The sequence below is a fragment of the Balaenoptera physalus genome, assembly GCF_965194825.1.
Source record: "Balaenoptera physalus genome assembly, chromosome: 20".
NCBI lineage: Eukaryota > Metazoa > Chordata > Mammalia > Artiodactyla > Balaenopteridae > Balaenoptera > Balaenoptera physalus.
In genome coordinates this window covers 62974111-62991719 of record NC_138901.1, presented here as the reverse complement: position 1 = coordinate 62991719, position 17609 = coordinate 62974111, and the positions used below count along the sequence as shown (strand labels likewise).

Sequence of the window (17609 nt, the reverse complement as noted above, 5' to 3'; positions counted from 1 at the left end):
AGATCAACCAGCTTCTTGAAATGACTATGTCATTTGAGATTTGTTTCAAAACAACCCGGTCTGAGGGTAGGGCAAGTGGGGATAAAATGAAACAAACTGGTCCTGTGCTGACGATCTTAAAGGTGGGCGATGGATGCACGGTGGCATCTTACACTGTCCTCTCTACTTCTGTGTGTTCAAAAAGTCCCACAATAAAGTTGTTGTTTTTTCCCAAATGAGCACATTCAACTTCTTAAATACGTTATTCTTCCCCCCTATGTTCTCTGCTAACTTGGGGGGTGTCGGAAGGCAGACTGGAGAACCACCTCTGCTGCAAACTGAATCGTGGCTTCCGCTGCTCTGGGTCATCTACCCCGCTGTGTGTCTTCCAGATCTTTGCAGAATCTTTGACCTGCTGACACCCCAGTCCTGTCCTCAGCATTTCTATGAACTTCATGAAAGTTCATGCTGCTCTACATCAGCTCACATGCCCCAACACTTAGTCTACTACCTTGAACGAACAGCCCTGCGTCCATTTTAAACTTCCAAATGCAGAGCACTGGGGGAGAAGACATGCTCTTTACCAAGTAGCCCTGCATATAAACGTGTTTCCTCTCGTGGTGCCTCTCTTGGCCTCACTTTCATTATTTAATGTCAGCTTCCTAAACATCTGAACGTTCTTAGGATTCTGAAGAACCAGGCAAAGTGTCCCGACATTACCACCAAACCACACATTCTTCCTAACTGTCTCTGCAAACCCACAGAGTAGAGCAATCAACTTGTGAATACATAATAAAAAGATATAGGACCAAACTGCCCAGTAGACATTCCAAGAATAATATACAGAGGAAAAACCTTCATTTACACTTTCCAGGGAATGAAGGTAAAATAACTTTAGGTATAAGAAATGAATCTCCTAACTTGGAGATACAAACTGCTTTACTGTTGGGAAATTTACATATGGCTTAAAATAAAGACCATACCTTCCCCTGGATTTGTCCACAAGATTTTCTGGAGAGACCCTTGAACCTGGTCTTTGATGGTGAAGAGACTGAGACTGGGATTCTGGGCTGTAACGGTTTGATGTTTTAGTCCTCACGGGTGTAGACACCAAAGCAGACGGTGAATTTTGGAATGTAGAAGTGGGAGGCTGCTGGGGAGGCTGTGAGGGAACTTGATTTCTAGCAAAATCTTGCGTGATGATTTGCTGTGCGTGAGAGAAGAAGGAATTAGTTAGAGCCATTGAGTACTTTCAAAAAAGCGTAGCGTAAAAAATCTAGACAACTTTATTGTGATTCTACGTGAAATGTGCCTCCTACATGATCTTTCTTTAAAAAAAAAACAAAACAAAACTAGTAAGAAGAGTGAGAAACTTACACAGATGTGATCAGCAAGTGTGATGAGTCGGTGTGTCCTGGGCACCTGCCCCACCCCCTCGGCCTGTGAAGACGGGGGCGGCGGCGGCGGCTGCGGGGAGGGCGACTCCGGCTGCGGCCGATAGTGGTGCAGCGGTCCTTCGTACTGCCTGCAGGCTTCGTCTAACGGGGACAGACAGATGTCTTACTCCAGGGAGGCCCGCCTTTCACTCATGAGCAAAGATTAAACATAACGCAGAGAAACACATGGAAGGGAATTCATATCTTAATTTTGAAGAAAAAATATTTATTCACCGAGAGAAATCAGAAGACTAGCAAACAAAACTAATATCAACTATTATCATTAAAATATACACAAAAAAGTCATCAATAATGGCTTAAAAACCGTTTTCCATTAGAGCAGTTTTAAAAGTTTTACATGGTTCTAGACTCATACAAGATTACTCTCAAACAAAACGAGCTATTTCTTAACGTGCTCTGGACAGGCAAGGAGAAGGAAGCGTGAAAACACGCAAAAACCCACTTTCTGCCTGGCTCGCCTTCACGACCTCCGGCTGGTAGGCCTGCAGCCTCTCGGGGGGCGGCGCGGGGGAGCTGGCAGGGCTTATCACCTCAATGGCATCGCCAGGTGTTTCATACCGGTGAGAAGATACTTGAAGAAAAGAAAAGAATCTATTTTAAAACTAATCCTATGAAAAGTCTCGGAAGTCCAAGCTCTTCAAACCTATATGCAAATTTTCGGTTTTTACTCTGAGAAATGTTCAATGGCACCTCAGGTCAATGGGGAAAAAAAAACAAACAAAAAAACGAGGTCAATGCACGGTGTCAAAGGTCAGTAGGCGCTTCCTCAGACTCCTAATCCTGGCAGGGTACGGAGTTTCCTGAAAGTCTGTGGGCTCTAACACCTTTAGGTGAGGCAGAACAGAAACAGAGCTTGACGTTCTCCTGGGGGCTGGAAAAGAAAATCACCAGGAAACTCATCAGAAGGGATTAAACCCACGAGAGAGCAGATGTCAACAGTCCACTGTTGCCAGTCGTTTCCATTCTGTGGGGCAGTCAGCTCTTGTTTACCAGGACGACTTTAAAGCTGTAGGTTAAGTAACATCACATAATGATTTTCTCAAATCACTGAGTACTGCTGACAAAAATTACTCCCATTTTTTAGCACCACGTTACACTGTGAAGATGAACAGAAATGGTAGGGAATGTCTGCAGGGAAGCAAAGTCACTCCGCTGGGTTAGCAGAAAGGGAGGATGCACACGCCAGGGAAGGGCCCTTCTACGATGCGGTTCCCAAGGAAACTGAGCGTCTACGCAGTGGGGGTCCAGGTCCTTTTCTCAGTCCTGCCGTGGCCTGAGAGCCGAGAACGGGGGCGCCGGGGGGCTGTGACCTCCTGCTCAGGAACCGTCTGACTCGCGAGTGCTGTGTGCACCTTTGAGTGCACCGAAGCACCTGAGGAAACGGTCAGAGGCCCAAAGGGTGTAGGACCCTGGCCAGACCAGCAAGCGTGGCCAGGCGATGATGGGTCCTGGACGCAGGCAGAAGGTGGGAATGAACGCTGCTACTAGACCACCACCCACTCCTCCAACCTCATCTCAACAGCCCTCTCCTGCCCCCCACCAGGCCACGGAAGCTGCAGTAACCTGGGTCTAGTACACTCAGGACAGAAACCTGGTAACTGGGGTGGAAATTGTCTTTGGAGAACTAAAATAAGTCACTGTATTCAAAGTAATTGATACTGCTTTGCAGTGGGTATTCATCACTGTTCATGTGCCAGCTCCCTCCCAATCTGCTCCCCACACCCAACGCACAGTCACGGGAGGCCTGGCACCACTCTGGGCGCACACTGCTCTTGACGCCTGAAGCGGGGGCGGGGGGGCTCTGGAGAGGAGACACTGGAGGGCGCGCTGGTACCTGTGAAGAGCCTGTGGGCTCACGCAAGGAACTGACTCAGTGGCGAAAAGATAAACACTCACAAAAGCAGCCAGACTCTCTGCTCTCAGACGTTCTGCGACGCAAACTGAAAAGAAGTGTTGTCGGGTGATGAGCGAGCATTCGATAGGCCCCAGGTCGGGTCACCAGATGTGTGCGGGTGACTTCCCTCCAAAAGGCCTAGTCACAGAACTAGGGACCTTCCAAATTTTCTGCATGGATAATACCTATTGGGCTGATCTTCACAGTCCAGGCTAAAGGATGCCTTTCATTTACACAGCAGGCTACCAAGCTGCCCCCCACTTGTCTCCAAGAACCTCAGCAATGGGGTATTTACCCAAATAGGTTACGACTAGGCATGGAACTAACTAAACTAAACAGAACGATGCATCGCATGCTGGTGCACAGGGACCACAGGTCACTGTCTCCGACTCTACTCAGTTCATTACTGGAAATGAGAGGTTACTATGTATGGTTAAATTACTTCAGTATTAATGGATATTCGTTTAAATACTGGCCTGTTCCTTCAGGAATTCTATATAGAATTTAGGCTATAGCTAAAAATAAATTTAAAGTAACTCTTCTAGCATTTTACTGTAGATTTGTGAATTCTTACACCTAACAGGGTAGATATCAAAGTGACTAACCAGACTCGGTCAAAATCCAACTTGCAAGAAATGCCAATTACCAATAATAATAATTACCAACAAGGTGGTCTCGCTTTTTAAAAAACCTGTATCCTAGAAAAAGAATACTAGACGCTTTGGGGTATCGGCCTAAATACTGAACCACATCCTAGGAAACGTTTCTTGAGGAATGAGGCCTCGGTAGCGCCGCGCTTGATGACACATCCATCACCTTCCAGAACCTGAAGATGTTAGAGAGCTCCGCCTCTATCTCCCTTCCAACCTTATCTCCACAAAGGGCATGGCTTCTCATGGAAAACACCTTGACAGGTATACTTAAGACACTCTGATATTTAAAGAGTCATAACAGCAGAAGAGACACTTTGCACCCGTAACCCACAAAACCTTTCCATTACATTTACTACCAAGATTAGAATTTCTTTACACCGTATGGTTCTGCTTCCCCTAAAGAATCAAGTAATTCCGTACTCGGTACCACAGTGCGAGGTCGGGTTGAGATACATACAGCTACCGGAAGAGTCTGAACTCTGGGAGCCACGTTCCCTTGCATCCTTGTCCGAGGCAATTTGCCGGGTGATGATCACGTCTATGAAGTTAGCTGCGGTAATGGTAGTCTTCCCTCGGGTCCTTAGCTCTTCCTCATATCTGGATTTTGGAGGAGGCCCTTTCTCTTTCCCAGCCTCAGAGTAAACTACTGCAGAATGAGGCTGGGGCTTGCCACTCGGCAGGGCTGAAGAAGTGTACAGACACTGACCGGGTCTCTTCTCCGCCTCCAGGCTTTTCTGCTCTAGCTGCTGTTCACTAACTGCTGCTGACCTGCTCCTCAAATTTTCTTCTAACCTGGCAGCTTCATGCTTACTCTCTTTTGTTTTGGACACGTCCATCTGGGGAGCAGACGCTGCGGCGTCCACGAGAGCAGCCAGGGCGTCCGCAGCAGTATTGTAACGGGAGGCCGGCAGGCCCTGGCTGATGGAAGGGCCCCCAGCAGGCAGCGGCCTGAAAATAAAACCAAACCAGAGGTCTGTGAAGGGGAGACGCTCCCGGGGGGAAGGGGGTGGGGGAGGAAGGGAGGGAGGGGTGTGTGTGTGTGTGTGTGTGTGTGTGGTGGGGCGGGGGGTGGGGGGCACGACAGACGGACTGCAACAAACACAGCATGCAGCAGGAGGAAACATCACTCTCCTTAAACTATTGCAGTCACAGATTTAAAGGCGTGTGTGCAGAAGACGGGGATTTTTGGTCCAAATGTACACAGAGACCTACATGATCCGTAGCTGTGCGCTCGGGTCCAAAGGTGTGATCACACTGGTTCCGTTGGTTCCCTGGAAAACGCTGGGTCTCTGCTGCAGCAGGGTCTCCTGAGCTCTGACTGAAGGAGACGGAGAGCGAACGTAGCCGTGGCTGCTGGGCCGGCCGGGCTGTTCCGAGCCTGCAGGGCAGAGGCACAAAGAAACAAGCCATAAGGAAGAGGCTGGACGGCAGCACTGGGGGATCGTTGCCTTCCTCATATTCCTAAATAGGAGAAAGGAAAACAAGGGAAGAAACTTGCTACCCTGCTTTCTGGCCTTTCTAGAAATAAATTCTATAAGGGTTTTCCAATAAACATGCAATAAAACCACACTAGTAACTTGAAACAAAATCATCAGCTACCATTTACTGTCATTTCCATTTTGGTGACAAGTTTCTATCCTGAATCCAAAGAGAAATAAAAGTAACACCAATAATGAAGCACTAATACAAATCAGATAAGTTCGTTTCTCAGATTTTTCCTCAAACTCTGGCATGTTTCTCATTTCCAAAATCAAGTTTGCAACAACTATCTAAGTATCATAATGCAAATAATGCACATCTGCTGCAGCAGGGCCTGAGACTGCCCACCCACCCACAGCTCTATGGCTCCCTCCGCTTGGCCGAGGCTCTTCCACAGCAAAGCTCCTTCACTCACAGGGTCTCAGGTTCCCCCTCATCACCCTCTCCCCCACCTCCTGGGGTTCTCGGCCTCACCCTGACTTTCCCACTTGAGCCAGCAGCGCTAGCAAACACCCCTGTCTTCACTTCGGAGCAGGCGCCTAGCACAGCCTTCTGAGCAATTTTCTCCCTTCTGACCTCACACTGGTACTGAGTGCCCTACAGGGCACATTCCTAGAAGTGGGGTTACTATTTCCGTTCTTACATCTCCGAAGAAGCTATCCCTATCTACACTGCCACTGACAATGTGTAAGAATCAGTGTTTCTTCACACACCTCAACACAGGATATTTATCAACCTTTCAAATGTCTGATGGAGAAAAATGGTATTTTATTGACTTAAATGTGCATGTTATTCATCAGTGGGATCACAAGCATTTTTAAGATACAGTTCCTAAAAAAATTATGTATAAGTTCTACTTGGCTTTCTTTAATTAAATCAATTCCCGTGGTTTCTATACAATCAACATATAATCAATATTATGGTGCTACCTCATGATTCATTAAAGCATCTCCTATGGTCAGACACTTAGTGATTCTTTAAATTATATACAGACAACAAGTTACATCTAAACGTACTTAGGCTTTGCAACCATTGACTCGTTTGAGGTAAATCCCCAGGAATGGTAAGAGGAAGTCAGAGGTGACTGCTGGCCTCGGCCCCCTCCTCAATCCAGGGGGTCTGTCGGCTGTGGCCACGGGAATGTGACACCCTCTGCTTCTGCACCAACCTCTCAGGCGGGTCTCTGGCCCCCTCTGCCCCCACCCACCTCTAGCAGCCCTCCCAGAAACATCTCGGGACAGACCTGCTCCTCCGTGCACACCTGCCCCCCTGATATCTTGTTCAAGCCAGACTCTCCACTCTCAGTCACCATCTCCGTGCTCTGTCTGTTCTCCTAAGTACTGATCTGAGTATCTGACAACATGGACATGATCAATGGTTTGATTTCACAGAATATAAAAAGACAACTACGCCATGGATAAGAACACACCTTCCAAAGACACGTCAGATTAGCTACGGCCAAAACAATCACTATCACTTTGCTTTCACTAATCCTGCTCTATCTGAAGTGCAGACCAATCTTGTTTCTCACCTCTTCCTCACCCCCCATATCCAGTGATCGTGAAGTCCTTTTCATTGACCTTAACAATATTCATCCAAGCACCTCCTTTCTGGCCATTCCCAGTGTCAACCTATCTCAGGAGATACAGGGACGACACACATGGTCTCACTGTCCTTGTGGCACCAGCCCACACCCGCCTCCCGGGTTCTAATCCATCTCAAGCTGCTCCCGTGCAAATACCCCTCTGATCACGTCACCTGCCTCCTGCACTGGACCGTAATTCAAACCGTCACACAACCTTCTAACCATGCTGTCCATTCTTCCTTTACCGCCAGCTCAACAACACACCCGTCTTCACTTGTCTCCCGTGAGCCTTCGCCTGGGCTACTTTCGGCTTCAATGAGCCCTGTGTCCAGTCTTTGCAGACCCAACTGCTGGGGCCAAATGCACACGGCACCGTCATCGTGGAAACTCCACTTCCTCTGCACCACTCCAGCCCACACAGCACCTCCACTTAAGTGCCTTCACCGCCTTCTGCCTGATAACTAACTCTTGGTCGCGAGATCGCGCCGGCGCCCCCTGCTGCACGAGCACGAGGCCCGAGGCCCGAGGCCCCCCGCCCACCTGGCCGCAGGTAGAGGTCCGAGGAGGCTGCGGCGAGGCGCTCCCGCTCCTTCTCCCGCTCCCGCTCTCTTTCAGCGTTTGCCGCAGCAGCGAGGTGTGTCGAGTGTCCTGGAAAACACACAAACCTGCAACTTGAGGACACAACGTCAACGTACAGGTGCGTCAGACAAGTTTTACATTCTCAAGTGACTGAAAGATTTTCAGAAAGTTCCAAAGCTGAGCTGTAGGAAGTGTGTTTTATTAAGAGTCTCAGGTGACTTCGGAGCATAACACAAGCTCCCAAGATCTCTCCCGAGTATCTAGGGACAGACGGCGCAGAGGAACGATAACTAATATTAAATGGAAAACTGCAGACCAAATGCGGGAAAAGGACCCCAAACACCTCCAAGGGCTCTGCTGCCAGCACATGAGCACGTCGCTCACACCAGCAAGGGGTGAGCGCAGACCCACCTGGAGACATGGAGGCAGAGTTGTACGGCCGGGGAGGGAAGGTGACCTGTGTTCCAGGAATGTAAGTGATTCTGTCCATGGGGGGAGTGCTTGTTCCCCCTGGATGAGGCACTAAAATTGCTGGGGGCATATTGGTCAGGTCAATGATTCCTGTTCAAAAGAAATACAACAAAATTATGTTTTATTCGTTATTCTAAAGATACAGAACTATACCTGGCTTTTTAATTTTGTTTATCTCTAAAACCCAATGATAATTTGCATACAGTAAGACCATCTCCATCTAGAGAAGGATATGAAGTCCTGCAGCCCACACCAGCACCCAAAGACGTGGACAGAGGAAAGAGGGAGGGAGACTGGTGAGACCATGGCTTCAAACCCCGGGCACTCTGGTCTGGTTTCAGTATCTCAGTACTGCCAAAACAGCCCACCTCGATGGATCACTTTGTTTGCCTTCCTGGGCTAATGGCTATGGAGAGAAGGAGCGGCCTGCTTTCCTTCCTTTCCATCACCCACCCACCAGGCATCTATCAGAGTGCCTAGGAAAGCCTGGGCGCGCACGCTCGAGTCTGCAAAGGCACACACCCCTGGTGGCTGGGTACGGAAGACCCAGCTGCTGCTCCCGGGGCGACAGCCCTCTGGCCACGTCCGGGCGCAGGCCCACTTGCATCTGCTGTGAGGTGATGTAGTCGTTGAGGATCGTCTGCCGCGTGTTCTCCATCGCATAGAGCTGGTACTGACTGGGGTAACCTGGAGTTGGTGACAGCTGTCTCTGGAACAGGTAAGCAGCAGCTGCTGAGGGAGAGAAGAGAGACAGGCATTTAGTTTAGTCTGGGTAGAACTCATTTGCCAAACATCACCCACAGAAAAAATAAGGAAAAAAACCATCTGTTGAGCTATGTGCACAATCAACTTCTAGCTGTCATGGGGCCGGGGGTCAGGGGAATACAGGATTTTGGTGGATTCCTTTTAGACCTTGACATATCAGCAACGTGAATATAAATATTCTAATGTCAGACGTAGTGGAAACGGGGAAGACAGACTAGACAAAACAAGAGTATTAACCTTTTTACCACTAGAACAGTAGCTAAAAAAAATTCTCCAGTAGTTTCATTTTCAATATTTGACCTGGAACTTTATTAGATTTTTCACCTGAAGTCTCCAAAAGCTGTGTTTGAAAATAAAATTATTTTTTATAGTACCGATCATCTAATACAATTAAATGGAAATATGCATGAAAACACTTCGTAACAGATAGTAACTTTACTTTTCTGGGGCTAAGAATGATTAGTCTACAAGCATTTAATTAGCGTGTCTGTTTAAAGCAGAGATTAGCCAGCAAAGGGCCAGGTGGTCAGCATTTGAAGCTCTGTGGACCATTCCGTCGTACCAACTCAACTCTGCCGTTACAGTGTGAGAGCAGCCAGACAAAACATAGACAGACAGGTGTGGCTGTGTTCTAATAAAACTTTATTTGCACCAGCAGGCAGCAGCAGGCTCTGGCCCGAGGCTGTAGTTGTTCTAACCCTAGGTTAGAGCGTGACACAGATGCTAGGAAGCTGGAGGTGTGGTAATGAGCAGAATACACACAAGGAACTTAGTGCTGTACGTCAATTCTATCCCAGTAAAACTGGAAGACATAAAAGAAGGTAATGCCTCTATCCTCAAAACACTGATCATCCAGCTCAAGCTCAAAAATGGCAAGCAAATGAAACTGCTATGAAATAAAGGACTATGATAAACACTAAATGAAAGTATAAACATTTGCTTCTGTCTGAGAGCTTGAAGGAACTATCATATATATATGTGTATGTATGTATGTTCTCCCTAGAAACACAAACGAGAAGCTTTCGGGAGTGTCTGCGTCCCCTTCCTCTAGAACTCCCAGCTGAATGTGTCAGCTGACTGTGTGAGTGGGAACTTCTGCCTCGGTTCTGGAGACAGGCCCTGAAGAACCCGGTGTGGGCTCCTCTGAAAGTGAACGCCCTCAAGCGACAACGTGGTGGTACTGACGTCACGACAGCCCAGCGGAGACTCTGCACCAACCTGCTGATGGGACTCCGTTCCCTGTGCAGAGCCCACTGCCCGGCGCCCCCAGCGTCACTGTGCCCAGTGCAGGCTGCTCTCTAGAAAACCTACACGCTTCTACACTGACCAAAGCCATGTTTACTCACAGTCAGTGGTGTCTGTTCAAAAGTTCCTTCCAGCTGTACTTGCTACTGTAATTGTGTAACTTAATGAAAAAATCTGTAAATCTATGAGAGAAGAACGAAAAAAGTGGTTTCTCCAGAAACTAAGCTGACTGCTTTGGAAAGACTCAACATAGAAGCTGAATTAGGTATGGACTAGATAATTTTAAAAGACTGGGAAAAAATCTAGAAGGATTCTGTATTTAGATTGCTTTGAAGTGTCTTTAAATTCTAACTTCACTTAAAAAACCAAACCTGGAGGTGTATCATTTATACAAGAAAGACAGTGGTGAGGTTTAATCAGTGGCCCCTGACCTGAGATCAGAACACTGGTGAATGCATGTCTCTGTTGTAAATTGAAACATATAACGTATGCATGTGTCATTTAAAAACAGTTCTTCACATTAACCCACTTTTCTAGTCAGCTTAACCAAATGCCATCAGACAAGAAAGCTTTCCACATACCTAGTATTTTTAGTTCTTTAAGGGGTGCTGGTAATATTTTGTGTCTTGATCTGAGAGCTGGTTACATGGGGTGTATAGTCTGTGAAAATTCACTGAACTATATACACTAATGACACATGCAACTGTCTGCGGACTGTACTTTAATAAACAGAAAGTCTAGAAAGGCACACAGGTATGTTACTTCTTTGCTTTCAGTTATTACTACACACGGTGCTTACCAGGATCCAGAGCCCGGTGAAACGGCATGGCTGGGTCCAGATGTGTGGGCAGGTGGCTCCGGTAAACCTCCCCTGGGGCACCGCCCCTGTGATGCGGCTCAAAAGGGCTGTGGCTCACTGCAGGGTCTACCCCAGGCACTGGAGACTTCGCTGTGATGTTTTCCCTCTGGGTAGGGGTCAGTGTCGATTTCCTTTCATGATTGGTAGGCTTGCTAGAAGAAATCGTAACTGCAAGAAAAAAAAAAGGGGGCCAACACCACAAATTCTTAAGCAAACTTGTTAATATTTATTTCTCAACCACTCAAATACAGACCATATTCGTATAGTATTTTGACCTTCTCTTCCCACTAAACACATAACAGTAATCTCGCAGAATATGCAAATGTGACGAACTGGCAGGCACCTCTGTGATTTGGAGACTGCCCCCCTTTTGGATCACAGCCCAGTTTACCACCTAATGTTAAGACTGAAAATGACGTTCGACACTCCTCTTTAAACCCCACTATACACTGTTTTGTTGTCTCCGCGACCTGATATTCTAATTTCTCTTGATCCTGCATGTACCAAACCTCAGCTTACTCTCCGCCTGCGTCACCAGCCCCCTGCTAGGCTACACTGTGTTTCCTCGCTCTGTACGTCCACAAAGACTTTCTTACCAGCATCAGTCTCCTCCCTGCCCCAGCTGCTTCCTCTCTACATGACGGTATCCAGAGAGGCTTGATCGTCCCATCAGTGCTACCAGCCATCACCCTCTATCGTTTTAATGATTGTGGTAAAACACACGGAACATAAAATTTACAATTTTAGCCATTACAAAGGGTACACTTCAGTGACAGTAATACACACACAATGTTGTGCAACCGTCAGCACCACCTAATCCTTCAGATTTTGATAATATCAACTTTGCTATGATCACACAAACCTGCCTGTCAAAACCAAGAAATCAAGCTGGTTTAGTACATCCCCTCACACCCCAACTTGCTCTAACTTGCAGAGCCTTTCCCTCGGCAGGGAACTTCTCCTCTTTCGTAACTAGAGCCAACGAGGTTTGGGTTCACTCCGTGCCCCCGAACAGGCACTTTCCTCTCCTCCTCCCTCCGTGCCGCCCCTCCCACCGCCCACAGCCTCGCAGAGTCCAGCCCGGGACCCTGCACAGAAGCCCAGCGATAAATGAGTACTGCAGTACAAGCAAAAATGCTAAGTGGAAGCATCTTTAAGGGCCTTGGATTGCTTCAGGGACCACCTGGTAAAAACCATGCCTCTCAGCTCACTGATCTACCTGCCAGCAGCATAAACCCCAAGGAGGTGTGGGGTCGTGGCGCTAACAGCAGTACCAACTGTAACAATAGTGCACAGTAACTGAGTCCTTCCTACACAAGAGGCACTATTCTTTCAAAGCCCTTTAAACCTATCACCTCATTTTATCTTCAGAACAATCCAATGAGGTAATAAGCCTTAGTATCACACCACCAATTCACAGATGAGGAAACTAAGGCACAGAAAACCTGAGGAACGGGTCCAAGTTAGTACAGCAAGGAGAACCCTGATCCAACCCGAAGCAGCCTGGCTCCACAGCTTAAATGCCCAACCACCACGCCAGACGGCGCCCCGGAGCCAGCAGTCCAGACTGACTTCCAGAAAACCTCACGGGTTAGCTGAAAATCTACTCTAAGCATTACTGACTCGAGCATTTCTGGACTCCATCATACTCTGCATTTAGTTAAAACATTAGGCATTTTACCTACAATTATGCCTATTTTAATCTGGCAGCCAGCTTTCCAGAGCCCTAGCGTCAAGCACAACCGACAGCGCTTTTGACCACCTGGAGCCAACACTGGGATGTGTGCTGCTGGCGCAGGTGGACAGCACAACACAAGCGATCAGACGAGGACACGAGAGGAACACACCATCGGGAGCTCTGCTCATCATGGGCGAGCCTCTGGATGCGGTGCTGGCGTAACTCCCCGGCGTCCGCCGTGCGCTGGCGTCCTCGTAAATCCCCGGGCTCAGCTGTGCTTTGGGAGCTTCGTGAAGCGTTGACCTGAGAACCGAGGGGCCAGAGCTTACCACCGACGTGTGCCGGGAACGCACAGGCTCGCCTGCTTTCACGTCCTCGTATTTTCCCCGTTCGACCGCTTTTATGCTCTCTGGCCTAATTTCCAGTGGAGGCAGCCCACGGGGCAGTCTGCTAGGCCCCGCGACCAAGGACTTGACGTTGTGCTTGATGGCGGATTGGCCTGAGCTGCTGTCAGACTTGACAGGTGTGCCCTACAGGAAAAGAGACAGGCGTCACAGGCAGCCACAGCTCAGCCGCTTCTCCACCGCAGGCCACGTCGGGCTCGCGGCAACGACGGCTGCTGTCTGTGTGGGTCTCCATCACAGGCCCACTGAGCTTGAGCTGCACACTCTCCCAACACCAGAACAACTAAGGGTAAAGCACACACAAACCTTCATGTTTCCTTCCAAGAGACCTGACGCTTATAATCCTTATAAGAACCACTGATAATCATTAAGTCACACTGCAGTCTGAAGCGGAATGGCTACCTGGGAGATGGAGCCCTCGACCATGGGCCTCGTGCTCTGCACCACTTCTGGGGTTTTCTGGCTTTCCTGAGTTAAAACATCTTGCCGTGGGATCTCATGGATGGAGCGCCCCATCTCTTTGATGGTGGTGATGCCATCGTAAGGTTTTCCTTTGGTAATGGCACCTTCAAACGCTCGTATGGGCGGACTCTCCCTTTTAATCTGTTTGGGGTACTTAAGGCCATCTTCGAAACTTTCAGTTGTCGCTCTTGGTGTGCCTTCAAAAAAGGATTCAAGAAACATGCTTATTAAATTAATGCCACTGAATTATACACTTAAAAACTGTTAAAATGGTAAATTTTGTTGCACAGAATTTACCGCAATATAAAAAAATGAATGCCTTGCCATCTTGCAGTTTCTAATCAATTTTCGGTTTACAAAAGATCCTTAAATAAATACTCATCGGCCATTCTTTTTTTTGGGGGGGGCGGTGTTGTTCAAGATTTAATACATCGCTCATCACAATCACAGAATTGTTCTTACATAATGAAGGTGTCTCTATATTCAAAGATTAGGCAACTATCATCTTCCAACAGACTATGTAACTCAGAGAAGAAGAGTTATAATAAGGATTTAAATATCTAATATTTCAAAAGGGAAGATATCTTGAAAAACAGATATCTTTTTCAGATATCACACACTGCACATTAATTTCAAACTACTTTGCCAGTGAGGCAGTAATGAATAAAAGCAAATGAGCAAAATGTTTACCCTGCATTATGGAACCAGACAGCACAGTCCTTTCTTTGAGGTCAGAGTGAGGGCTCCCCCTGGGTAATGCTCGGCAGATCAGCCCTTTCAAAACAAGGAGGCAATTCTGGAGTTAGACACAACACGGATGTCAGTTCACGCGCACTGTTCTTAGGGGGTGTACTGTTGATAAAAGCTCCATGGAGAAAGGGGTACCATTTTAGATTTGCAAACTATTCAGAAGAATATCATGGAAAAAATAACAAAAGTTGGAAGTACCCAACATGACATCACCCGCTTCTTTTTAAACATTTTCCCAAATAGAAAATGGCCACAGAAGACATCTATTATAGGTCAAAAAGTAAAGAACAACACTTTCAAAGCTAAATCTAAACACCCAGTGCTTTTTGATCAAGGTGAGAGAAAATATAGAGGGATTGGAAATCATTGTTTAGCTCTGAAATATACCTGTGAGAAGGGGAAAACATGAAAGATGGATACCTCAAAAAAAGGTAAAATATATTAAACGAAACATGCAAATCAAAATGAAAGAGATGTAAATAACCTCCTAAGAAGTTTCATGTTATATTGCCAACAAATCTGAATCAAGGAAAGAAAAGAAAAGTGAGATTTTTTTTTTTTTTTTACTACAGAGAAAATCCAGCTCTTAGAAAATTTCACAGGCCTTCAAGATTGAGGAGTCCTTACCCTGTTTTTAGTATTTTATCTAGATTAAAATAAAATAATTGAGGCAGGTTAAGATTTAAGGAAAGTGAGCCATTAACAAAACAAAACCACAGCTATCATTTGATGAATGCACGTCACATGCTCAGCACAAGACTGCACACCTGTCTCTAATCCTCACACAATGGTAGGTACAATCCCTTAATTTACAGAGCAAGAAACAGACACAGAGAAATTCACCAGGAAAGAGTGAAGTTAGGATTCAAATACATGTCTTTGCTCTGTCCATTATACCACTCTATCTGCCTCACAATAAAAACAAAGTTCTCATGATGAATTTCACATTTTTAAACTCACTTAACTCAAACAGGAATAATCTACAAATTATATGAGCATTCTAACAGTTACCTATGGTATGACCAATTATGTTTAATTTTTACTTCCCTCCACTGTCACATACCACTTGATTTATATGTAGATACGAACATAAGTTTAAACATTTATTAATATAAATTTCATGTTAATATATTAACTGTATATTTCATATTACGTGCATTAGTAATATATTAATATATTTATATGAGTTTCATTTATATATTGATATAAATACAAATTTCAGGTTGAAACGACAGAGACTGAATACAACCTAACTCAACAATGGAAATTTACACTATACGAAATTCAATGTATCTGAACAGCGTTCTGGAAACAACACCTCACCCTCCAGCGGTGCTGACACAGGAGACTCCCTCATGGACAACCCTTGCTTTAGAGCTCCTTCCACTGATTCATAGCTTCTTTTGAGACTGATTTCATGAGCTGTTCTCGGACTCCTCGTCCCTTCTCGGGCATTCTTAATATCTGCAGGACATAGACACAAGAATTGCTCGGACAGAGCCCAAGGCCTGTTGCATGGTAAATAAGTTATCTTAAATTTCATAATCTCACACAAAAAAAATATAAAAACTGGTCTTATTCTACTATATACATCTGTGCAGATGCCATTTATAAAAATGTTTTCATTCACTCAAATATATTTATTGAGTGTCAGGCATAAACTAGGCTTGCAGATACGGTTAACAAATTAAGTCCCTTCCCTCGTGAAACTTAGCAGTAGTGGCGGATACAGATAAATTACCAGGTGGTTACACAGTAACCGGTACTATGGACAGTGGGCTATGAGAATGCTGGAAGGGAATCCTGACATCTGAAAGCTCAGATAAGGGTCACTGAACACAGCACTGCGGTTCACGGAAGTCACTGTTGACCGAGCCAGTGTGGACACAGTGGGCAAAGGGGAGATTCATACCCTGGGTGGGATAGCGTGAGATTTCATCTCACTACTCAGAACAGCATGCAATTTAAAACTGAAACTTAAGGATACACCTAAAGATAAATGCTTACATACAGACAGACATTAAAATGTTATATTTAAGCAGCATTTAAATTCAATACTCTTTCTAAGATTATCAGACTATTATCTACTCCTTAATTCTTAACACATAAAATAGGTACCCCTTTAAAATAAAAGTGATTCTATTAAAGTTAAACAAAGATTCTTTTCCTAGGCTAAATCAAATGACCACAGCTGGCGATGTTAGCTACCACTCAGGGCACACTTACTACGGGCTCTGCACTGTTAATCACTTTTCATTGACTGTTTCAGTTCATTTTTCACAAAAGTTTCACGAGAAGTACTAGTATTAACCCTTTTTTACATTACAGAGAGGAAACTTGGGCTCAGGGAAGGAAAACTAACTTTTCCAAAGCAAGCGTGTAGGGAACCAGACCCATGTCCTTAGTCACACATTACAACACTGGCTTCAGTGTGGAGATGCAATACTTACTATCGTAAGATAAGATGTGTCCACTTTTGCCTTCATAAATAACATGGCCTTTGGATGCAGCTTCCTCTCGGCCTTTCTCAGGACTGCTCTCTTCAATGGACAGTCTAGAAATGGGTCCCTTTACCAAAGCCTCAGTTGGTATGCCAGCCTGGGACAGAGCCGGGGTCCCCTGTCATCAATTCAAACACAGGCACCACAAGCGTCACTCGAGTTTACAGGAAACACAGACGCTCAGAAAATGTAACCTGCCACACCGAGAGTCAGAGCAAGCCATGTCCTCAAATAAGAAAGGCCAGCACATGACGGGAAATCAGACACACGTTTTATAAACGTAAAGAAACACTGTACCTTGGTCCTTGAACCCTGCCATACAAAACTTCTTAAAATGCCAACAGGTATATGAGTTGATGAGCTTTCTTCCCCACCTCAAAGTCAAACCTCTACGAAGGTACTTAACTCTCAGAAACAAAATGTGTCTTAAGGCCTAAAATCACGCAAATGTAATAAACCTTTTACAAAATCTCTAAGAAAAATAAGTCAACAAATTAAGTTTTAAATTAAAGTACCACGACCTTCTCTCATATTGTGATAAGAGGGAAAAAGAGCTTTCAGTTACTAAACTGTCTGCTGGGTTAGACCTCTGGCCATCAATAAGAGGGGACAGAAAACTCAGATGCCCCCGTGCTGTGATGTGACTCAGCTTAGGTTATGTCATCCGCGTTTTCACCATCACTAGTCCTCTTCTGGGTCGCCTATGGCCACGGTTCTTGTTACCCTTCCTTCAGGGGAAGCATTCATGGAACCTAATGTGTAGAACACTTTGCAAAGTGAGCTGCCTGGGTTGCATGGGAGAGGGGAGCCAGCCCCAGCCCACACACACTCCGAAACTCAGTGTTCCC

The 17609-nt window shown here is 46.0% G+C and overlaps 1 protein-coding gene across 22 annotated transcripts in view; it reads right to left on the bottom strand.

The window, feature by feature from the left end:
• The window catches only part of NCOR1 (nuclear receptor corepressor 1), a gene marked incomplete at its 3' end in the record, with an annotated part of 145572 nt that overhangs the window by 12271 nt on the left and 115692 nt on the right, over nt 1-17609 (bottom strand). For 18 of the 22 annotated variants that reach the window (XM_082441021.1, XM_082441025.1, XM_082441027.1 and 15 more), the window contains 14 exons: nt 16711-16879; nt 15584-15724; nt 14201-14284; nt 13451-13707; nt 12814-13174; nt 10907-11134; nt 8620-8829; nt 8038-8187; nt 7588-7695; nt 5196-5361; nt 4441-4931; nt 1879-2007; nt 1357-1517; nt 963-1186 (listed from right to left, as the gene is read on the bottom strand). In XM_082441021.1, coding sequence (XP_082297147.1) covers nt 963-1186; nt 1357-1517; nt 1879-2007; nt 4441-4931; nt 5196-5361; nt 7588-7695; nt 8038-8187; nt 8620-8829; nt 10907-11134; nt 12814-13174; nt 13451-13707; nt 14201-14284; nt 15584-15724; nt 16711-16879 — 2879 coding nt within the window. The remainder of the gene's footprint in view (nt 1-962; nt 1187-1356; nt 1518-1878; nt 2008-4440; nt 4932-5195; nt 5362-7587; nt 7696-8037; nt 8188-8619; nt 8830-10906; nt 11135-12813; nt 13175-13450; nt 13708-14200; nt 14285-15583; nt 15725-16710; nt 16880-17609) is intronic. The other 4 variants (XM_082441007.1, XM_082441022.1, XM_082441015.1 and 1 more) reach the window with 2 other exon arrangements.